The following is a 20,717-nucleotide window of genomic DNA, read 5'->3' on the forward strand; positions in this document are numbered from 1 at the left end:
TGTACATATGCCACATTTTTTTTAATCCATTAATCTATTGAAGGGCATCTAGGTTAGTTCCACAGTTTAGCTATTGTGAATTGTGCTGCTATAAACATTGATGTGGCTGTGTCCCTATAGTATGTTAATTTTAAGTCCTTTGAGTATAGACTGAGGAGAGGCATAGCTGGGTCAAATGGTGGTCCCATTCCCAATTTTCCAAGAAATCTCCATACTGCTTTCCATATTGGCTGCACCAATTTACAGTCCCACCAAGAGTGTATGAGTGTACCTTTTTCCCCACATCCTTGCCAACACTTATTGTTGTTTGTATGCTTAATAGCTGCCATTCTGACTGGAGTGAGATGAAATCTTAGAGTGGTTTTGATTTGCATTTCTCTAATTGCTGGTGATGATGAACATTTTTTCATGTGTTTGTTGACTGATTGTACATCATCTTCTGAGAAGTGTCTCTTCAGGTCCTTGGTCCATTTATTGATTGGGTTATTTGGTTTTTTTTTTTTTTTTTTTTAATTTGGTGTTTAGTTTTTTGAGTTCTTTATGTACTCTAGAGATTAGTGCTCTATCTGATGTGTGAGGGGTAGAGATTTGCTCCCAAGATGTAGGTTCTCTCTTCACTTCACAGATTGTTTCTTTTGCTGAGAAGAAACTTGTTAGTTTGAGTCCATCCCATTTATTGATTCTTGATTTTAATTATTGCTCCATAGGAGTCTTATTAAGGAAGTTGGGGCCTAATCCCACATGATGAAGTTTAGGGCCTACTTTTTTTTTTTTTCTATTATATGCAGGGTCTCTGGCTTTATTCCTAGGTTTTTGATCCATTTTGAGTTGAGTTTTGTGCATGGTGAGAGATAGGGATTTAATTACATTTTGTTGCATATAGATTTCTAGTTTTTCCAGACCATTTGTTGAAGAGGCTCTTTTCTCCAATGCATGTTCTTAGCACCTTTGTCTAATGTAAGATAATTGTAGTTTTGTGAGTTAATCTCTGTGTCCTCTATTCTGTACCATTGATCTACCAGTCTGTTTTAGTGCCAATATTATGCTGTTTTTGTTACTATTGCTCTGTAGTATAGTTTTAAGGTCTGGTATAGTGATGCCACCTGCTTCACTTTTCCTGCTAAGGATTGCTTTAGCTATTCTGGGTCTCTTATTTTTCTAGATGAATTTCATGATTGCTTTTTCTATTTTTATGAGGTATGTCATTGGAATTTTGATTGGAATTGCATTAAATCTGTATAGTGTTTTTGGAGGTATGGTCATTTTGATAATATTAATTCTGCCTATCCAAAAGCAAGGTAGATCTTTCCATCTTCTAAGATCTTCTTTGATTTTCTCTCTCTCTCTCTTTCTTTCTTTCTTTCTTTCTTAGAGAGAGAGAGAGAGAGAGAGAATTTTAATATTTATTTTTTAGTTTTTGGCGGACACATCATCTTTGTTTGTATGTGGTGCTGAGGATCGAACCCGGGCCGCACGCGTGCCAGGCAAGCGCACTACCGCTTGAGCCACATCTCCAGCCCTGATTTCTTTCTTTAGGTTTCTGTAATTTTCATTATGTAGATCTTTCACCTCTTTTATTAAGTTGATTCCCAAGTATTTTATTTTTTTTGAGACTATTGAAAATGGGCTAGTTTTCCTCATTTCCCTTTCTGAGGATTTGTAACTGATATACAGAAATGCCTTTGATTTATGGGTGTTCATTTTATATCCTGCTACTTTGTTGAATTTATTTACTAGTTCTAGATGTTTTCTGGTGGAGCTTTTAGGGTCTTCTAGGTTTAGAATCATATCATCAGCAAATAGTGCCAAATCGAGTTCTTCGTTTCCTATGTGTATCCGTTTAATTTCTTTTGTCTAATTGTTCTCGCCTGTGTTTCAAGAACTGTGTTTTTAGAGGGAATGCCTTCAATTTTCCTCCGTTTAGAATGAGGTTGGCCTGGGGCTTAGTAGCATAGATAGCCTTTATGATGTTGAAATATGTTCCTGTTATCCCTAGTTTTTCTAGTGTTTTGAACATAAAGGGTGCTGTATTTTTTCAAATGCTTTTTCTGCATCTATTGAAATGATCATATGATTCTTATCTTTAAGTGTATTGATGTGATGAATTACATTTATTGATTTCCGTATGTTGAACCAACCTTACATCCCTGAGATGAATCCCACTTGATCATGGTACACGATCTTATTGATATGTTTTTGTATTTGATTTGCCAGAATTTTATTGAGAATTTTTGCATCTATGTTTATTAGATATATTGGTCTGAAGTTTTCTTTTTTTGATGTGTCTTTGCCTATTTTTGGAATCAGAGTGATATTGGCCTCATAGAATGAATTTGGAAGTGCTGCCTCTTTTTCTATTTTCTGAAATAAATTGGAGAGTATTGGTATTAGTTCTTCTCTAAAGGTCTTATAGAACTTGGCTGTGTATCCGTCCGGTCCTGGGCTTTTCTTGGTTGGTAGACTTTTTATGAGTCTGGTATTTTGTCACTTGAAATTGACCTGTTTAAATTGTGTATATCATCCTGATGCAATTTGGACAAATTATATAAGTCTAGAAATTTGTTGATGCCTTCATTATTTTCTATTTTATTGGAGTACAAGTTTTCAAAATAATTTCTAATTATATTCTGTAGTGTCTGTTGTGATATTTCCTTTTTCATCATGTATGTTAGGATTTGAGTTTTCTCTCCTTCTCATCATTAGCATGGCTAAAGATCTGTCAATTTTATTTATTTTTTTCAAAGAACCAACTTTTTGTTCTGTCAATTTTTTCAGTTGTTTCTTTTGTTTCAATTTCATTGATTTCAGCTCTGATTTTAATTATTTCCTGTCTTCTGCTGCTTTTGGTGTTGATTTTTTCTTATTTTTCTAGGGCTTTGAGATGTAGTATTAAGTCATTCATTTGTTGACATTTTCTTCTTTTAAGGAATGAACTCCATGCAATGAAATTTCCTCTTAGAACTGCTTTCATAGTGTCCCAGAGATTTTGATATGTATATCTGTGTTCTCATTCACCTCTAAAACTTTTTTAATCTCCTCCTTGATGTCTTCTGTAACCCATTGTTCATTCAGTAGCATATTATTTAGTCTCCAGGTGGATTTCATTTCTTATTTTATCATTGATTTCTAATTTCATTCCATTATGATCTGATAGAATGCAGGGTAGTATCTCTACTTTTTTACATTTGCTAAGAGTTACTTTGTGGCATAGTATATGGTCTGTTTTAGAGAAGGATCCATGTACTGCTGAGAAGAAAGTATATTTTCTCATTGAAGGATGGAATATTCTATATATGTCAGTTAAGTCTAAGTTATTGATTGTATTATTGAGTTCTATAATTTCTTTGTTCGCTTTTGTTTTGAGGGTCTATCTAATAATGAAAGAAGTGTGTTAAAGTCACCCAAAATTATTGTGTTGTGGTCTATTTGACTCTTAACTTGAGAAGGGTTTGTTTGATGAACATAGCTGCTCCATTGTTTGGGGCATATATATTTATAATTGTTAAATCTTGTTGGTATATGGTTCCCTTGAGCAGTATTTAATGTCCTTCTTTATCGTTTTTGATTGACTTTAATTTGAAGTGTATTTTATATGAGGATGGAAACCCCTGCTTGCTTCCACAGTCCATCTGAGTGGTGATTTTTCCCAGTCCTTTACCTTCAGTCTGTGAATGTCTTCTTTCTATGAGATGAGTCTCTTGGAGGTAGCATATTATTGGGTCTTTTTTTTTTTTATCCAATCTGCTAGTCTATGTCTTTTGATTTGTGGGTTTAGCCTATCAACATTCAGGGTTATTATCGAGACATGATTTGTATTCCCAGCCATTTTTGTTTATTTTTGGTATTTAGTGTGACTTGATTTCTCCTCTGATTAGATTTTGTAATCCCTCCCTCTGCTGATTTTCATCATCGTTTCTCCTTTCCTCTTCTTGGAATACTTTGCTGAGGATGTTCTGTAGTGCTGGCTTTCTAGTTGTAAATTCTTTTAACTTTTTGCTTATCATGGAAGGTTTTTATTTTATCCTCAAATCTAAAGCTTACTTTTGCTAGATATAATATTCTTGGTTGGCATCTATTTTCTTTCAGGGCTTGGTATATGTTGTTCCACAATCTCCTGGCTTTGAGGGTCTGGGTTGAAAAATCTGCTGAAATATGAATTGATCTCCCCCTATATATGATCCGATGCCTCTCTTTTGCAGCTTTTAAGTTTCTATCCTTATTCTGTATGCTAGATATTTTTATTATAATGTGCCTTGGTGTAGATCTGTTGTAATTTTGTACATTTGGTGTCCTGTAAGCCTCTTGTATGGTTTTCCAATTCATTCTTCATGCTTGGGAAATTTTCTGATATTATTTCATTGAAGAGATTGTGCATTCCTTTGGTTTGAAATTCTGTGTCTTCCTCTATCCCAGTAACTCTTAGATTTGGTCTTCTGATGTTGTCCCATAATTCTTGCATGTTCTGTTCATGGTTTCTAATTTTCTTCACTGTATGATCAACTTTATTTTCCAGATTGTATACTTTGTCTTCATTATCTGACATTCTTTCTTCCAAGTGATCTAGCCTGTTTGTTATACTTTCTATTGAGTTTTTTATTTGATTTATTGTATCCTTCATTTCAAGATTTCTGACTGACTGTTTTTCAGAGTCTCTCTCTCTCTCTTGAAGTAATCTTTTGCTACCTGTGTTTGCTCTCTTATCTCATTGTTGGAGTGATCAATTTTTGCCTGTATTTGCTCATTTAGGTTAGTCTTTAATTCACAGATCATTTTAATTATGAACCTTCTGAACTCCTTTTCTGACATTTCATCAACTTCGCTGTCCGTGGGTTCTGTTATTATAGTGTCCTGGTTTGTTTGGGGCAATTTCCTCCCTTGTTTTTTCATGTTGTCTTATGTGTCTTCCTTTCTTGCAGTGTGGATCTGATATATTAGTTTCTTCCCTATATTATTGTAGTACCTGTGCAGACTGTCTGTACCTCACCTTGATGTTGGTCTTCCAGACCCTACTGGTGTCCCTTAATGAATGTTACTGCATCCTGGATCTGGGTCCTGTGTAACTTGGAGTGGGTGGATCTGGGCTACTGGGCTTGACCTCCCATGGTAGTCTGCCAGTTGGAAGGGGTGGTCTTGTGCCAAAGGCTGGCTTTGGCAGTGTTCTGCCCTGCCTGAGGAGGGATGGATCTGGCCTGCTGTGCACCTGGGTCCCCCAGAGGCCAGTGTGGATGGATCTGGCCACTGGACTTGACCTCCTGCCGTGGTCTGCTGGTTGTCTTGTGCCAAAGACTAGGCTTTGGCAGTGTCTCCCCTGCTGGGGGAGGGAGTGTTGGGGGGTGAACCGGCCTATGGAGAGCCTGAATCCCACATGGGCTGGTGTGGGCAGTCTGGGCTGGATCTCGGCTCCCGTGGTACTCCACTGGTCAGAAGGGGCAGTCCTGCACCAGAGTCTGGGCTCTGAAGAGTGTCTGCCCCGCTGAGGAAGGGGTGGACCAGGCCTGCTGTGAGCCTGGGTCCCACAGAGGTCAGTGTGAGTGGATCTCATGTCCTGCAGATTAATGCTCTATCTGAGGTGTATGTGGCATTCTGTAGGCTCTTCACATTATTGATTGTTTCTTTGACTGTGAAGAAGCTTTTTGGTTTGATACCATTTCATTTATTGATCCTTGATTTTACTTCTTGTACTTTCAGAGTCTTGTTGAGGAATTCGTTTCTTTAGCCGACTTGATGGAGACTTGGGCCTATATTTGATTCTAGTAGGTGCAGAGTCTCTGGTCCTTGTCATCTTAGAGTTGAATTTTGTTCAGGGTGAGAGATAAGTTTTTAATTTCATTTTGCTACACATGGATTTCCAGTTTTCCTAGCACCATTTGTTGAAGAGGCTATTTTTTCTCCAGTGAGAAAAATGGTGCCTTTGTCTAATATGAGATAACTGTATTTATGTGGGTTTGTTTCTGTGTCCTCTATTCTGTACCATTGGTATTCATGTCTGTTTTTGTGGCTATAACATGCTGTTTTTGTTAGTGTAACTATATAATATAATTTAAGGTCTAGTATTGTGATGCCTACTGCTTTACTTTTCTCTCTGAGAATTGCTTTGACTATTCTGGGCCTATTATTTTTCCAAATGAATTTCATAACTGCTTTTCTATTTCTATGAAGAACATCGTTGGAATTTTAATAGGAATTGTATTAAATATGTATACTGCTTTTGGTATTATGGCCATTTTGACAATATTAATTCTATCTATCTAAGAACATTGGGAATCTTTCCATCTTCTAAGATATTCTTCAATTTCTTTATTTAGTATCCTATAATTTTCATTGTAAAGGTCTTTCACCTCTTTTGTTAGATTGATTTTCAAATATTTATTGTTTTTTAGGCTATTGTAAATGGGGTGATTTTCTTAATTTCTCTTTCAGTTGGTTTATCACTGTTGCATAGGAACGAGTTTGATTTATGGGTGTTAATTTTGTATCTTTCTATTTTGCTGAATTTATTTATGAATTCTAGACGTTTTCTGGTGGAATATTTGGATCTTCTAAATATAGAATCATATCATTGACAGATAGGGGTAGTATGAGTTCTTCTTTTCCTATTCATGTTCCTTTAATTTCTTTCTTCTAATTGCTCTGGCTAGAGTTTCAAGAACAATGTTGAATAGAAGTGGTGAAAGAGGGCATCCCTGTCTTGTTCCAGTTTTTTAAAGGGAATGCTTTCAGTTTTTCTCCATTTAGAATGATATTGCCTTTAATTTTAACATATATAGCTTTTACAATGTTGAGGTATGTTTCTACTATCCCTAGTTTTTCTAGTATTTTGAACATGAATGGATGTGATGAATTACATTCATTGATTTCTGTATGTTGAACCAACCTTGCATCCCTTGTATGAGCCCCACTTGATCGTGGTACACTATCTTTTTAATATGTTTTTGTATATGAATTGTCAGAATTTTATTGAGAATTTTTGCATCTATGTTTATCAGGGATATTTGTCTGAAGTTTTCTTTCATTTGTGTGTCTGATTTGGTATCAGGGTGATACTAGCTTCATAGAATGAGTTTTGGAAGGATTCTCTCCTATTTCATGGAATAGTTTGAAGAGGATTAGTGTTAGTTCTTCTTTAAAGGTGTGGTAAAACTTGGCTGAGAATCCATCTGGTCCTTGGTTTTCTTTGTTGGTAGTCTTTTGATGACATCTTCAATTTCATTGCTTGAAATTGATCTGTTTACATTTTCTGTGTCCTCCTGATTCAATTTGGGTAGGTTGTATGTCCCTAGAAACTTGTCAATGTCTTCAAATTTTTCTATTTTATTAAGTATAAATTTTTAAAATAGTTTCTGATGATTATATTTCACTAATTGCTGTTGTGATACATCCTTTTTTTGTCATGAATTTTTGTAATTTGTTTTTTCTCTGTTAGCTTGGCTAAGGGTTTAATCAGTTTTATTTATTTTTTCAAAGAACCAATTTTTTGTTTTGTCAAATTTTTGAATTGTTTCTTTTGTTTCAATTTTGTTGATTTCAGCTATTTCCTGTCTTCTGCTGCTTTTGGTATTGATTTGTTCTTTTTTTCTAGGGCTTTGAGATGTAATGTTAGGTCATTTATTCATCAACTTTCTATTCTTTTTTTTTTCTTAGTTGTTGATGGACACAATGACCTTATTTTATTTATTTATTTTTATGTGATGTTAGGATTGAACCCAGTGCCTCACACATCATAGGTGAGCACTCTACCTACTAAGCCACAACCCCAACCCAACTTTCTATTCTTTTAATAAATGAGTTCAGTGCAATGAACATTCCTCTTAAAATCGCCTTCATAGTGTCTCAAGAGATTTTGATATGTTGTATTGCTATTCTTGTTTCCCTCTTAAGTATTTTTTAATTTCATCCCTGGTTTCTTCTGCTATCCATTGGTCATTCAATAGCATATTACTTAGTCTCCAGGTATTAGAATAACTTCTGTTTTTAAAATTTTATCAATGATTTCTAATTTCATTCCATTTTGATCTGATAGAATGCAAGGTATTATCTCTGTTTTTTTGTATTTGCTAAGAGTTTCTTTGTGATCTAATATATGGTCTATTTTAGAGAAGGATCCATGTGCTGCTGAAAAGAAAGTGTATTCAGTCATTGATGCATAAATATTGTTTATATGTCTGTTAAGTCTAAATTATTAATTATGTGTTTTAGTTTTATAGCTTCTTTATTTAGCTTTTGTTTGGATGATCTGTTCTGTGTTGAGAGAGGTGTGTTGAAGTCACACTGTATTACTGTGTTGTCTGTCTATTTGCTACTTCTTTTTTGGGGGGGGCCGGGTACTGGGATTGAACTCGGGGGCACTTGATCACTGAGCCACATCCCCATACCTATTTTGTATTTTATTTAGAGACATGGTCCCACTTGAGCTGCTTAGCACCTTGCTTTTGCTGAGGCTGGTTTTGAACTTGTGATCCTTCTGCCCCAGTTTCCTAGGCTGCTAGGGTCTATTTACTTCTTGAAATGGAGAAGGGTTTGTTTGATTTACATATGCTCCTTTGTTTGGTGCATAAATATTTACAATTGTTATGTCTTGTTGATGTATAGTTCCCCTAAGTACTATGAAATGTTCTTCTTTGTCCCTTCTGATTAACTTTGGCTTGATGTCCACTTAATCTGGTAAGAGGTAGAACCCCTGCTTGTTTATGAAATCCATGTGAATTATATGTTTTTTCCCATCCTTTTACTTTTAGTCTGTAGGTATCTTTGCTGATGATGTCTGTCTCTTGGAGACTGCATATTATTGAGTCTTGTTTTTTAATCCAGTCCAACAGTCTGTGTCTTTTGATCGATGAGTTTAGGCTATTTGCAGTCAATTTTATTATTGAGAAATGATTTTTATTCCATGTCATTTTGATTAACTTCTGTTTTTTAATTTGATTAGTTTTTCCTTTGGTTGGCTATTCTTTTAGTGTAGTTCCTCCCTTTGCTGGTTTTCAGTTTTATTTTTTATTTCTTCTTCCAAAATAGCTTATTGAGTATATTTGGTAGTGCAGACTTTCTGTTAATTTTTTTTAACTTTTGTTTGTCATGGAAAGTTTTAGTTTTTTTAATTCATTGTTATTTATTTATGTGCTGGGGATTGAACTGAGGAGCACTCGATCCCTGAGCCAGATAGATCCCCAGCCGCATTTTGTGTTTTATTTAGTCACAGGGTCTCACTGGGTTACTTAACAACTTGCTTTAACTCAGGCTGGCTTTGAACTCTCAGTCCTTCTTCCTCAACCTCCCAATCTGCTGGGATTACAGGCCTATGCCAATGCTCCTGGCAGAAGGTTTTTATTTCATTGTCATTTATGAAGCTTAATTTTGCTGAGTGTAGTATATTTTTGGCTGGCATCTACTTTGTTTTAGAGCTTGGAATATATTATTTCAAGACCTTCTAGCTTTGAGCATTTGGGTTGAGAGGTCAGCTGAGGTCTGGATTGGTTTCCCTTTAAGCATGATTTTTCATTTTTCTCTGGCAGCCTTTAAAATTATATCCCTATTCTGTATGTTAGGCATTTTCATAACAGTGTGTCTTGGTTTGAGTCTGTTGCAAGTTTGTATATTTGTAAGCCTCCTGAATTTGATTTTCCATTTCATTCTTTAGGTTTGGGAAATTTTCTAATATTACTTCATTGAAAAGATAATACATTCCTTTAGTTTGTATCTCTTGTGCCTTCATCTGTCCTGACAAATCTTAAATTTGGTCTTTTTAGGTTATCCCATATTTTTTGGACATTCTGTTCATGGTCTCTTAATCTCTTTTCTCCACTGTCAGTTTGTTTTCAAGATTATATATTTTGTCTTCATTGCCTAAAACTTTTTTCCAAGTGATCTAGTTTGTTCGTGATACTTTCCATTGAAGTTTTAATTTGGTTTTCTGATTCCTTCATTTTGAGGATTTTCTGCTTGGTTTTTCTTCAAAATCTCTGTCCCTTTATTTTTTTAAATGATCTTTTATTTCCTGTATTTTCTCTGTGATTTCATTTGTTATATCATCCTTACTTCATAGATCAGTTTATGTACATTCTAAACTCCTTCTTTGACATTTCTTCCACTGTGGTATCGATGGATTCTGTTATTGGAGTATCTTGGTTTGTTTGGGGTGATTTGTTCCCTTGCCTTTTCATATTGTTTGTGTTTCTGCCCATCTAACAGTATGAATCTGAGGGAGTAGAGCTTCTACCCTGTGGACTTAGAGTGTTCGTGAAAGTTTTAGTACCTCACCATTTAGGGGGAGACAAATATTAACAACTACCAGTGCAAACAGTATATAGCATTTAACCAAGTATTTCCTGCTATGCTGCTTACAATGTTAATTGTCACAACAAACGGGAATGACCAGTTATTGCCCACAATAAAAACAGTATGTTTGCAGAAGTGTTTATAATTTCAAATGGTGAACAGGGAGAGAACAGAAGTGATATGGGTTGTGATATAGGATTATGAAGAAGGAGCAGATAGAAGTAAAAAATTAATGGAAGAGTGAAAGAACAACAGAGATTGGCTGTTAGTGGAAGAAAATAGAGAATCAAAGGACTCAGATAGGTGAGAGAAAAAATATACATAAAGTAAAAATTTTAAAAATTAAAAGAATACAAAACAAAACTGAAATATACTAATTAAATATCCTAGTTTTCAAAAATGAGACCCATGATAAACAACTGGCTTCAAAAATGGTAGAAATGAGGGGCTGGGGATGTGGCTCAAGCGGTAGCGCCCTCGCCTGGCATGCGTGCGGCCCGGGTTCGATCCTCAGCACCACATACAAACAAAGATGTTGTATCCGCCGAAAACTAAAAAATAAATAAAAATTCTCTCTCTCTCTCTCTCTCTCTCTCTTAAAAAAAATAAAAATAAAAGTACCTTCTTTAAAAAAATGGTAGAAATGAGAAAAAAACCAAATATGAATATGTATAATGTCCACGAACCTTTAAGGTCATAATTAAACATGAAAAGAAAAATATATTGATGAAAAGTTAAAGGATTATTTATTTTGGAATTGAAAAGATTCTCGGCTTCCCTTCTCAGCAGTGTTAGGTGGTTTTGTCTGGAGTGTAATGCTGCTCCACCCTCTGTGTGGATTGCTGGAATGAGCGAGGTAATTTGGTAGGTGGAACTCCAGGAGGCAGGTTTAGGGTTAGGTAGGCTCCAGGTTCTTCATTGAATTCCAGTTGGTCTGGAGATTTTAAATCAGCACACCTCCAGGGCCCATCAGTTGCCAGTCCAGGGTGAAAGACTACACCCCAGGGGGCTCCCCTGGGTTTCACTCATGTGATGGATGAGCCAGTTATTAGTTCACTACCTCACCTGTGGACCTCACATTTCCTGGTCTCAGGTTCAGTCTCCAAACTCAATCTTTCCTACCCCTGCCCTTTCAAATTCCCAGACAGGTACTTCTCTCCCAGCCAATCCTGCAAGAAGCCAGATTGGAGGGAGAGAGGGTAAATCCAGTTGCGTTTTCACAACCAGTTGCCCCCTGTATAAACCTCTCTCCACGTTTGATTTTCTCCTGGTCACTTATGTTGTGTAATATGGGTTTGCCAGGCCTGTATTTTGGGCCACACTCGGGTTTTCCAGCAATCGGCTCTCTCACCTGCAGGCCCACACGCTGCAGCTGTAAAATGATTCCTTCCACTGTCCTCTTCCTGTAGCCAGAAAAGATGGGGTTTCTTTCCCACACAAGGATATTGTGCAGCACACCTTTCAGTTTTGTTGGGCAGTGTCTTTGATCTCTAAAATCTCTATACCCATACACGCCTCAGGCCTCCTAAAAATGCAGGTTTCTCTAATTCCCTTATCTCTCCTCTGTGTTCACAGAGGGACCACTATGGCTGATGCTTGTGCTGTGGCGCTGGGGATTTCTTCCTAGTTTTGTTATATCCAACCTCCTGATTTCCTGATCTGCTTTGTATGTCCAGTATTAAATTCCAGTAAAGCTCCCTTTCCCCTTTTTTGTTCACCTACCTTGCTGAGAAACTGCCTGTCTGCTTTCTTGGTTTCTTGCCATAGAACAGCCAGGAAAGTGACATTTTCTATTCTACCATCTTGAAACCTCCCCTCAGGTGTGACAAGTGTCGCTTTTTGTATTTAGCTAGGGTTTATATACTGTTAATTGTACATAACTGGAAGTAAAAGAAATCATAGACATTTTCATGGTTATGTTTCAAGAGATATTTATTGAATCCTTCATTGTGTAAATGTTAGCAATACAGTGATGAATAAACTATGGTCTTATAGATAAAGGTCACATGATATTAAAATTGCTTAATTTTTTGCTCTTTCTTTGTTTCCTGGTGGCCATGATCTGAGAAACTTTCCTCCATCATGGCCTTCCTCTCCTCAGGCACAGTGATTTGTCTGACCATGGATTGAGATTTCTGAAATCATGGGCCCAAATAAACTTTTTCTTCCTCAAAGTTACTCTTGTTAAGTATTTTGTTCATAGTGATAAAAAGATAACTAACTTAGTGACTGAGAAGAGACTACTTTTCCTTTTGATATTTTTCTGCTTTTTCCCAGAAAATTATAGTCTATGATAAATAAATGGTAATTCCTTGGAATTGTGTAATATATAATTCATACAACTCTAATAAGGGGCCCCGAACACAATGCTTGATAACACTTCAGTAAAACTGATTAAATTTAAATTACCATTTATTTATGCTTTGACTTTTACTTGCTTTCAAAAGCTTATTATTTCTTTTGATTTTTATCATTACCCTAGCAAGTATATCAGGTAGGTGTCATTTATGAATCTCCCTCAGTAAATGAAATAGTTGAGTCAAAGGTAAGTGAAATGCCTTCTAAAAGGATTTATAGAGGATGAGTAAGGATGTCTTAAACCTGGTTTATTTTTCTGTTTCCTAGCTCAACATTGCTTTTGCAGTTTATTTGTTATAATCTTTACTGCTTGCTTTATTCTTAATTTTGTATTTTGTTTTTAAGAGCCGGCCGATGTAGACCTGGAATTTGTTTCCGTCTGTTTAGTAGACTCCGATTCCAAAATATGTTGGAATTTCAGACTCCAGAACTTTTGAGAATGCCATTACAGGTAGAAATTTGTTTAATCTTAAAAGGCCTTTTTTGAGGGGGTGAAGAAGGAGAGGGGCCAACTTCTACTAATTTGACTTTCAAAAATTCAGTTTATGAAGTAAAAATTTAAAATTTCTGAAGGATGGATATATCTATAACAAGATTTTTTTATGTAAGAAAACAATTCACAATTCTTTGAAATTTTAAAGAATTGTTTCAGGGTGTTTATGGGTGAGTTTATAAGCATATTTGTGTGTGTGTGTGTACGTAGGGTTTTACTTATCTTGAATACATAGTGTTGTTCACTTTTAGACTTCCCAGTAGAATTAGACAACAAATTAAGATCCAAAAAATAATACCAAAATTGTGTAGGATGCTGAGATTACATTGGTAATTTTGAAACTGATTTCCTGGACTTTATTATTTGCTTCTCTTACAGTTTTCTAACTTCGCAGAACAACCATACACCGGGTAGCTTCTAGGGAAAACTATCAGAAGTACATTACCTTGAGTTTCTAGTGAATTAGGCTAGATAATGGTTTCCAAACCTTTATTAGATGTAGAACCATATTTTTGGCATTCATATGTCTAAGATGATTTCCCATTTCCCAGTGCCTATGTGTGATTTTCTGTTGTGCAAGGATAGATAAAAAATTCTTAGCAAGAGCCTAAATAACCTGTTCCTGTCTACGACCAAAATTTTATTTCTTGCTATTCTGCCTGTCTCTCCTCATACTAGTGAGTTTTAGTTTCTCAAATACATTCTGTTTGTTTTTATTTTAGGACCTTAACATTTGCTGTCCCCTCTCCATAAATTCTTACCCCTTATTTCTTTTATGATAAACTCCTACTCAGTTTTTACGTCTTAGTTTAAGTGTCATTTCCTCTGGGAAACTGTCTTTGACTTCTCCATGGCCTCCCTCTCTTGCTCTTTCTTGAACTTGATTAAATGTCATTTTATCTCTTTGGCTCCCTTTATCCTTTGGAGCATTTGTTACAATTGTGATCAAATAATTAATTAAATAATTAGTTATTCAGAATCCGTGTATATTCCATGAGAGTAGACACTTGTCTTCTTTTTCTCCAACCTGCTGCATAGTAGTACCTTGTATCTAGAAAGCACCTAAATATTTGTTGATTGCAAAAAAGATTCTGGAATGTAGTAAGCATAAAGAGGGGAGAAAAAATTTATTTTTTGGGTAATGACTCTTGAGTGTTATGTTTGAAAACTATGTGAGGAGACATTACCAGAGCAAGCAATAGTAATTTTGGTGTGAGTTGATTGTGTTTGTTAAGGTTCTGACATCTAGAACGAAGTGTGAGCCTGCCTTTCATAGAAAGAGATGGTTCTCTCTACTAGTCATTCTAACCTGAGACCCTTCTAGTCTGTGTTTGGGAACTATAGTTCCCATGATTTCTTTAAAAATAAGTCAGTGTTTTTTTTCTTTTTAATTTTTTCATAATTTCTTATTCTTTTGATTTATAGGAACTTTGTTTACATACCAAGCTGTTAGCCCCAGTTAATTGTACCATTGCTGATTTCCTTATGAAAGCTCCTGAACCTCCACCAGCTTTAATTGTAAGAAATGCTGTACAAATGCTTAAGGTTGGTGTCTTAATACTTTTATTTTACCTGATTTTTCTTACTTGAAATTTAAAGCTAAAGGAGAACATGTCTCAACTAAATAGTTATCTTATTGTAGATTATCATGTACTTTGAACCATACTCTTATAATTAATAGTTGACAAAATTATAGGTATTTTTAAATATATATTTGAAGCAAAATATATTTTTATTAGTTTTGGTAGCTTAAGAAAATTTATATTGTTTGGGTTTTTGAGTTAAACAGTTTTGGGACATGCCAAATTCTTCTCTTTCTCCTTTGTTTAGACAATAGATGCAATGGATGCATGGGAAGATCTGACTGAACTTGGATATCATTTGGCCGACTTGCCAGTGGAACCACATCTTGGTAAAATGGTCCTGTGTGCTGTTGTTTTAAAGTGTCTGGACCCTATCCTTACAATTGCCTGCACACTGGCCTATCGAGATCCTTTTGTACTGCCTACCCAGGCCTCTCAAAAGCGTGCAGCTATGCTTTGCAGGAAACGATTCACTGCAGGAACTTTCAGTGACCATATGGCACTTCTCAGAGCATTCCAGGTACCTGTACTGTTGTTCATTTCTGAAAATGCTGTAAATGCATTTCTGGAGCAAGTATAGCAATTAATAACAGTAATCCCATTAATTTTGCTTCATTTACTAAATCACAGATTTTTGGTAATTTTGGCGTGTTTATTAAGGTTCTGACATCTAGAATGAAGTGTGAGCCTGCCTTTCATAGAAAGAGATCGTTCTTTCTACTAGTCATTCTAACCTGAGACTCTTCTAGTCTGTGTTTGGGAACTATATTTCCCATGATTTCTTTAAAAATAAGTCAATATTTTTTTCTTTTTAATTTTTCATAATTACTTATTCTTTTGATTTATAGGTACTTTATTTATATACCAAGCTGAAAAGCCCAGAAAAATATCTTCTTGCTGTTAATATGTTAAAATTATCATGATTTTTTAAAAGATTGTTTTTACTTGTAGATAGACACAAGACCTTTATTTTTATTCATTTATTTATTTTAATGTGGTGCTGAGTATTGAACCCAGTGCTTCATACATGCTAGACAAGTGCTATACCACCCTAGCCTGGTTGCTCTTTTTTTTTTTTCTCATCATGTTTTCCTTGTTAGGGATATTATATGTATGTATAAGTATGTGTATTTTTTTTGATATTGAGTTTCTTTCAGTCATGTCTTGATCAAGAAATACTCCAAATTTTTAGTTAAGAAACATTGTCTGTGCTCGCTTCGGCAGCACATATACTAAAATTGGAACGATACAGAGAAGATTAGCATGGCCCCTGCGCAAGGATGACACGCAAATTCGTGAAGCGTTCCATATTTTTATACAGGAAGGTACAGAGCTCCAAACCAAAGGAATGAGAAGTCTATTCAATGAAATAATACAAGAAAACTTCCCAGACTTGAAGAATGAGACAGAATCCCAAATCCTAGAAGCCTACAGGACGCCGAATGTGCAAAATCATAAGAGATCCACACCTAGACACATTATAATGAAGAGGCCCAACATACAGAATAAGGAGAGAATTTTAAAAGCTACAAGAGAAAGGAAGCAGATTACATTTAGGGGTAAGCCAATCAGGATAACAGCTGATCTTTCAACACAGACTCTGAAAGCTAGAAGATCCTGGAATAACATATTTCAAACACTGAAAGAAAATGGGTTCCAACCAAGAATTGTGTATCCAGCGAAATTAAGCTTCAGGATGGAAGATGAAATTAAAACCTTCCACGATAAACAAAAGTTTAAAGAATTCGCAGCTAGAAAACCATCTCTTCAAAACATCCTCGCCAAAGCATTACAGGAAGAGGAAATGGAAAATAACAATGAAAACCAACAGTGGGAGGTAGGACAGTAAAGGGGTGGGGGAAATAATCAAAGAGGAAAACAAACCATGTTTAGTAACAGAAATAAACAAATATGGCTGGAAGAACAACCCATATCTCAATAATAACCCTAAATGTTAATGGCTTAAACTCACCAATTAAGAGACACAGGCTAGTAGAATGGATCACAAAACAAGACCCAACAATATGCTGCCTACAGGAGACACATTTGATAGGAAAAGACATACATAGGCTGAAGGTGAAAGGTTGGGAAAAATCATATCACTCATATGGACTTTGGAAACAAGCAGGAGTGTCTATACTCATATCAAATAAAATAGATTTCAAGCCAAAGTTAATCAAAAGAGATAAAGAGGGACACTACATACTGCTTAAGGGAACCATACACCAACAAGACATAACAATCATAAATATTTATGCCCCAAACAATGGTGCAGCTATGTTCGTCAAACAAACTCTTCTCAAGTTCAAGAGTCTAATAGACCACCATACCATAATCATGGGAGACTTCAACACACCTCTCTCGCCACTGGACAGATCTTCCAAACAAAAGTTGAATAAGGAAACTATAGAACTCAATAACACTATTAATAACCTAGACCTAATTGACATATATAGAGTATACCACCCAACATCAAGCAGTTACACTTTTTTCTCAGCAGCACATGGATCCTTCTCTAAAATAGATCATATATTATGTCACAGGGCAACTCTTAGACAATATAAAGGAGTAGAGATAATACCATGCATCTTATCTGATCATAATGGAATGAAACTGAAAATCAACGATAAAAGAAGGAAGGAAAAAGCATACATCACTTGGAGAATGAACAATAGGTTACTGAATGATCAATGGGTTATAGAAGACATCAAGGAGGAAATTAAAAAATTCTTAGAGATTAATGAAAACACAGACACAACATATCGGAATCTATGGGACACATTGAAAGCAGTTCTAAGAGGAAAATTCATTGCTTGGAGTTCATTCCCTAAAAAAAGAAAAAACCAACAAATAAATGATCTCATACTTCATCTCAAAATCCTTGAAAAAGAAGAGCAAAACAACAGCAAAAGAAGTAGAAGGCAAGAAATAATTAAAATCAGAGCTGAAATTAATGAAATTGAAACAAAAGAAACAATTGAAAAAATTGACAAAACTAAAAGTTGGTTCTTTGAAAAAATAAACAAAATCGACAGACCCTTAGCCATGCTAGCGAAGAGAAGAAGAGAGAGAACTCAAATTACTAGCATACGGGATGAAAAAGGCAATATCACAACAGACACTTCAGAAATACAGAAGATAATCAAAAACTATTTTGAATCCTTATACTCCAACAAATTAGAAGATAGTGAAGGCATAGATAAATTTCTTAAGTCATATGATCTGCCCAGATTGAGTCAGGAGGATATAGAAAACCTAAACAGACCAATATCAATTGAGGAAATAGAAGAAACCATAAAAAGACTACCAACTAAGAAAAGCCCAGGTCCGGATGGGTATACAGCAGAATTTTACAAAACCTTTAAAGAAGAACTAATACCAATACTTTTCAAGCTACTTCAGGAAATAGAAAAGGAGGGAGAACTTCCAAATTCATTCTATGAGGCCAACATCACCCTGATACCTAAACCAGACAAAGACACTTCAAAGAAAGAAAACTACAGACCAATATCTCTAATGAACCTAGATGCAAAAATCCTCAATAAAATTCTGGCGAATCGGATACAAAAACATATCAAAAAAATTGTACACCATGATCAAGTAGGATTCATCCCTGGGATGCAAGGCTGGTTCAATATAAGGAAATCAATAAATGTTATTCACCACATCAATAGACTTAAAAATAAGAACCATATGATCATCTCGATAGATGCGGAAAAAGCATTCGACAAAGTACAGCATCCCTTTATGTTCAAAACTCTAGAAAAACTAGGGATAACAGGAACATACCTCAATATTGTAAAAGCAATCTATGCTAAGCCTTAGGCTAGCGTCATTCTGAATGGAGAAAAACTGAAGGCATTCCCTCTAAAATCTGGAACAAGACAGGGATGCCCTCTCTCTCCACTTCTGTTCAACATAGTTCTCGAAACATTGGCCAGAGCAATTAGACAGATGAAAGAAATTAAAGGCATAAAAATAGGAAAAGAAGAACTTAAATTATCACTATTTGCAGATGATATGATTCTATACTTAGCAGACCCAAAAGGCTCTACAAAGAAACTATTAGAGCTAATAAATGAATTCAGCAAAGTGGCAGGATATAAAATCAACACGCATAAATCAAAGGCATTCCTGTATATCAGCGACAAATCCTCTGAAATGGAAATGAGGACAACCACTCCATTCACAATATCTTCAAAAAAAATAAAATACTTGGGAATTAACCTAACAAAAGAGGTGAAAGACTTATACAATGAAAACTACAGAACCCTAAAGAGAGAAATAGAAGAAGACCTTAGAAGATGGAAAAATATACCCTGTTCATGGATAGGCAGAACTAACATCATCAAAATGGCGATATTACCAAAAGTTCTCTATAGGTTTAATGCAATGCCAATCAAAATCCCAACGGCATTTCTTGTAGAAATAGAGAAAGCAATCATGAAATTCATATGGAAAAATAAAAGACCCAGAATAGCAAAAACAACGCTAAGCAGGAAGTGTGAATCAGGCGGTATAGCGATACCAGACTTCAAACTATACTACAGAGCAATAGTAACAAAAACAGCATGGTACTGGTACCAAAACAGGCGGGTGGACCAATGGTACAGAATAGAGGACACAGAAACCAATCCACAAAACTACAACTTTCTTATATTTGATAAAGGGGCTAAAAACATGCAATGGAGGAAGGATAGCATCTTCAACAAATGGTGCTGGGAAAACTGGAAATCCATATGCAACAAAATGAAACTGAATCCCTTTCTCTCGCCATGCACAAAAGTGAATTCAAAATGGATCAAGGAGCTTGATATCAAATCAGAGACGCGCCGTCTGATAGAAGAAAAAGTTGGCTACGATCTACAGTCGGTGGGGTCGGACTCCAAATTCCTCAATAGGACACCCATAGCACAAAAGTTAATAACTAGAATCAACAAATGGGACTTACTTAAACTAAAAAGTTTTTTCTCAGCAAAAGAAACAATAAGAGAGGTAAATAGGGAGCCTACACCCTGGGAACAAATCTTACTCCTCACACTTCAGATAGAGCCCTAATATCCAGAGTATACAAAGAACTCAAAAAATTAGACAATAAGAGAACAAACAACCCAATCAACAAATGGGCCAAGGACCTGAACAGACACTTCTCAGAGGAGGACATACAGTCAATCAACAAGTACATGAAAAAATGCTCAACATCTCTAGCTGTCAGAGAAATGCAAATCAAAACCACCCTAAGATACCATCTCACTCCAGTAAGATTGGCAGCCATTAAGAAGTCAAACAACAACAAGTGCTGGCGAGGATGTGGGGAAAAGGGTACACTTGTACATTGCTGGTGGGACTGCAAATTGGTGCAGCCAATTTGGAAAGCAGTATGGAGATTTCTTGGAAAGCTGGGAATGGAGCCACCATTTGACCCAGCTATTCCCCTTCTCGGTCTATTCCCTAAAGACCTAAAAAGAGCATGCTACAGGGACACTGCTACATCGATGTTCATAGCAGCACAGTTCACAATAGCAAGACTGTGGAACCAACCTAGATGCTCTTCAATAGACGAATGGATAAAAAAAAATGTGGCATTTATACACAATGGAGTATTACTCTGCATTAAAAAATGACAAAATCATAGAATTTACAGGGAAATGGATGGCATTAGAGCAGATTATGCTAAGTGAAGCTAGCCAATCCCTAAAAAACAAATGCCAAATGTCTTCTTTGATATAAGGAGAGTAACTAAGAACAGAGTAGGGATGAAGAGCAGGAGAAGAAGATTAACATTTAACAGGGATGAGAGGTGGGAGGGAAAGGGAGAGAGAAGGGAAATTGCATGGTAATGGAAGGAGACCCTCAGGGTTATACAGTGGAGGAGGTAGAGAGAGAGGAGGGGAGGGGAGGGGAGAGGTGGGGAGGGGGGAGGGTGGAGGACGGGAAAGGCAGCGGAGCACAACAGACACTAGTATGGCAATTTGTAAATCAATGGATGTGTAACTGATGTGATTCTGCAA

At 35.9% G+C, this 20,717-nt stretch overlaps 1 protein-coding gene and 1 non-coding gene across 3 annotated transcripts in view; both read left to right on the plus strand.

The window, feature by feature from the left end:
• Ythdc2 (YTH N6-methyladenosine RNA binding protein C2) overlaps window positions 1–20,717 on the plus strand; it is an 83,139-nt gene that overhangs the window by 38,271 nt on the left and 24,151 nt on the right. For both annotated transcript variants that reach the window (XM_071612193.1, XM_027941134.2), the window contains exons 18-20: window positions 12,976–13,081; window positions 14,549–14,668; window positions 14,954–15,226. In XM_071612193.1, coding sequence (XP_071468294.1) covers window positions 12,976–13,081; window positions 14,549–14,668; window positions 14,954–15,226 — 499 coding nt within the window. The remainder of the gene's footprint in view (window positions 1–12,975; window positions 13,082–14,548; window positions 14,669–14,953; window positions 15,227–20,717) is intronic.
• Window positions 15,915–16,021, plus strand: LOC114097281 (U6 spliceosomal RNA). The gene has a single exon (XR_003583570.1). It is a non-coding gene; the product is annotated as a U6 spliceosomal RNA (small nuclear RNA).

The sequence above is a fragment of the Marmota flaviventris genome, chromosome 5 (assembly GCF_047511675.1).
Source record: "Marmota flaviventris isolate mMarFla1 chromosome 5, mMarFla1.hap1, whole genome shotgun sequence".
Lineage (NCBI taxonomy): Eukaryota > Metazoa > Chordata > Mammalia > Rodentia > Sciuridae > Marmota > Marmota flaviventris.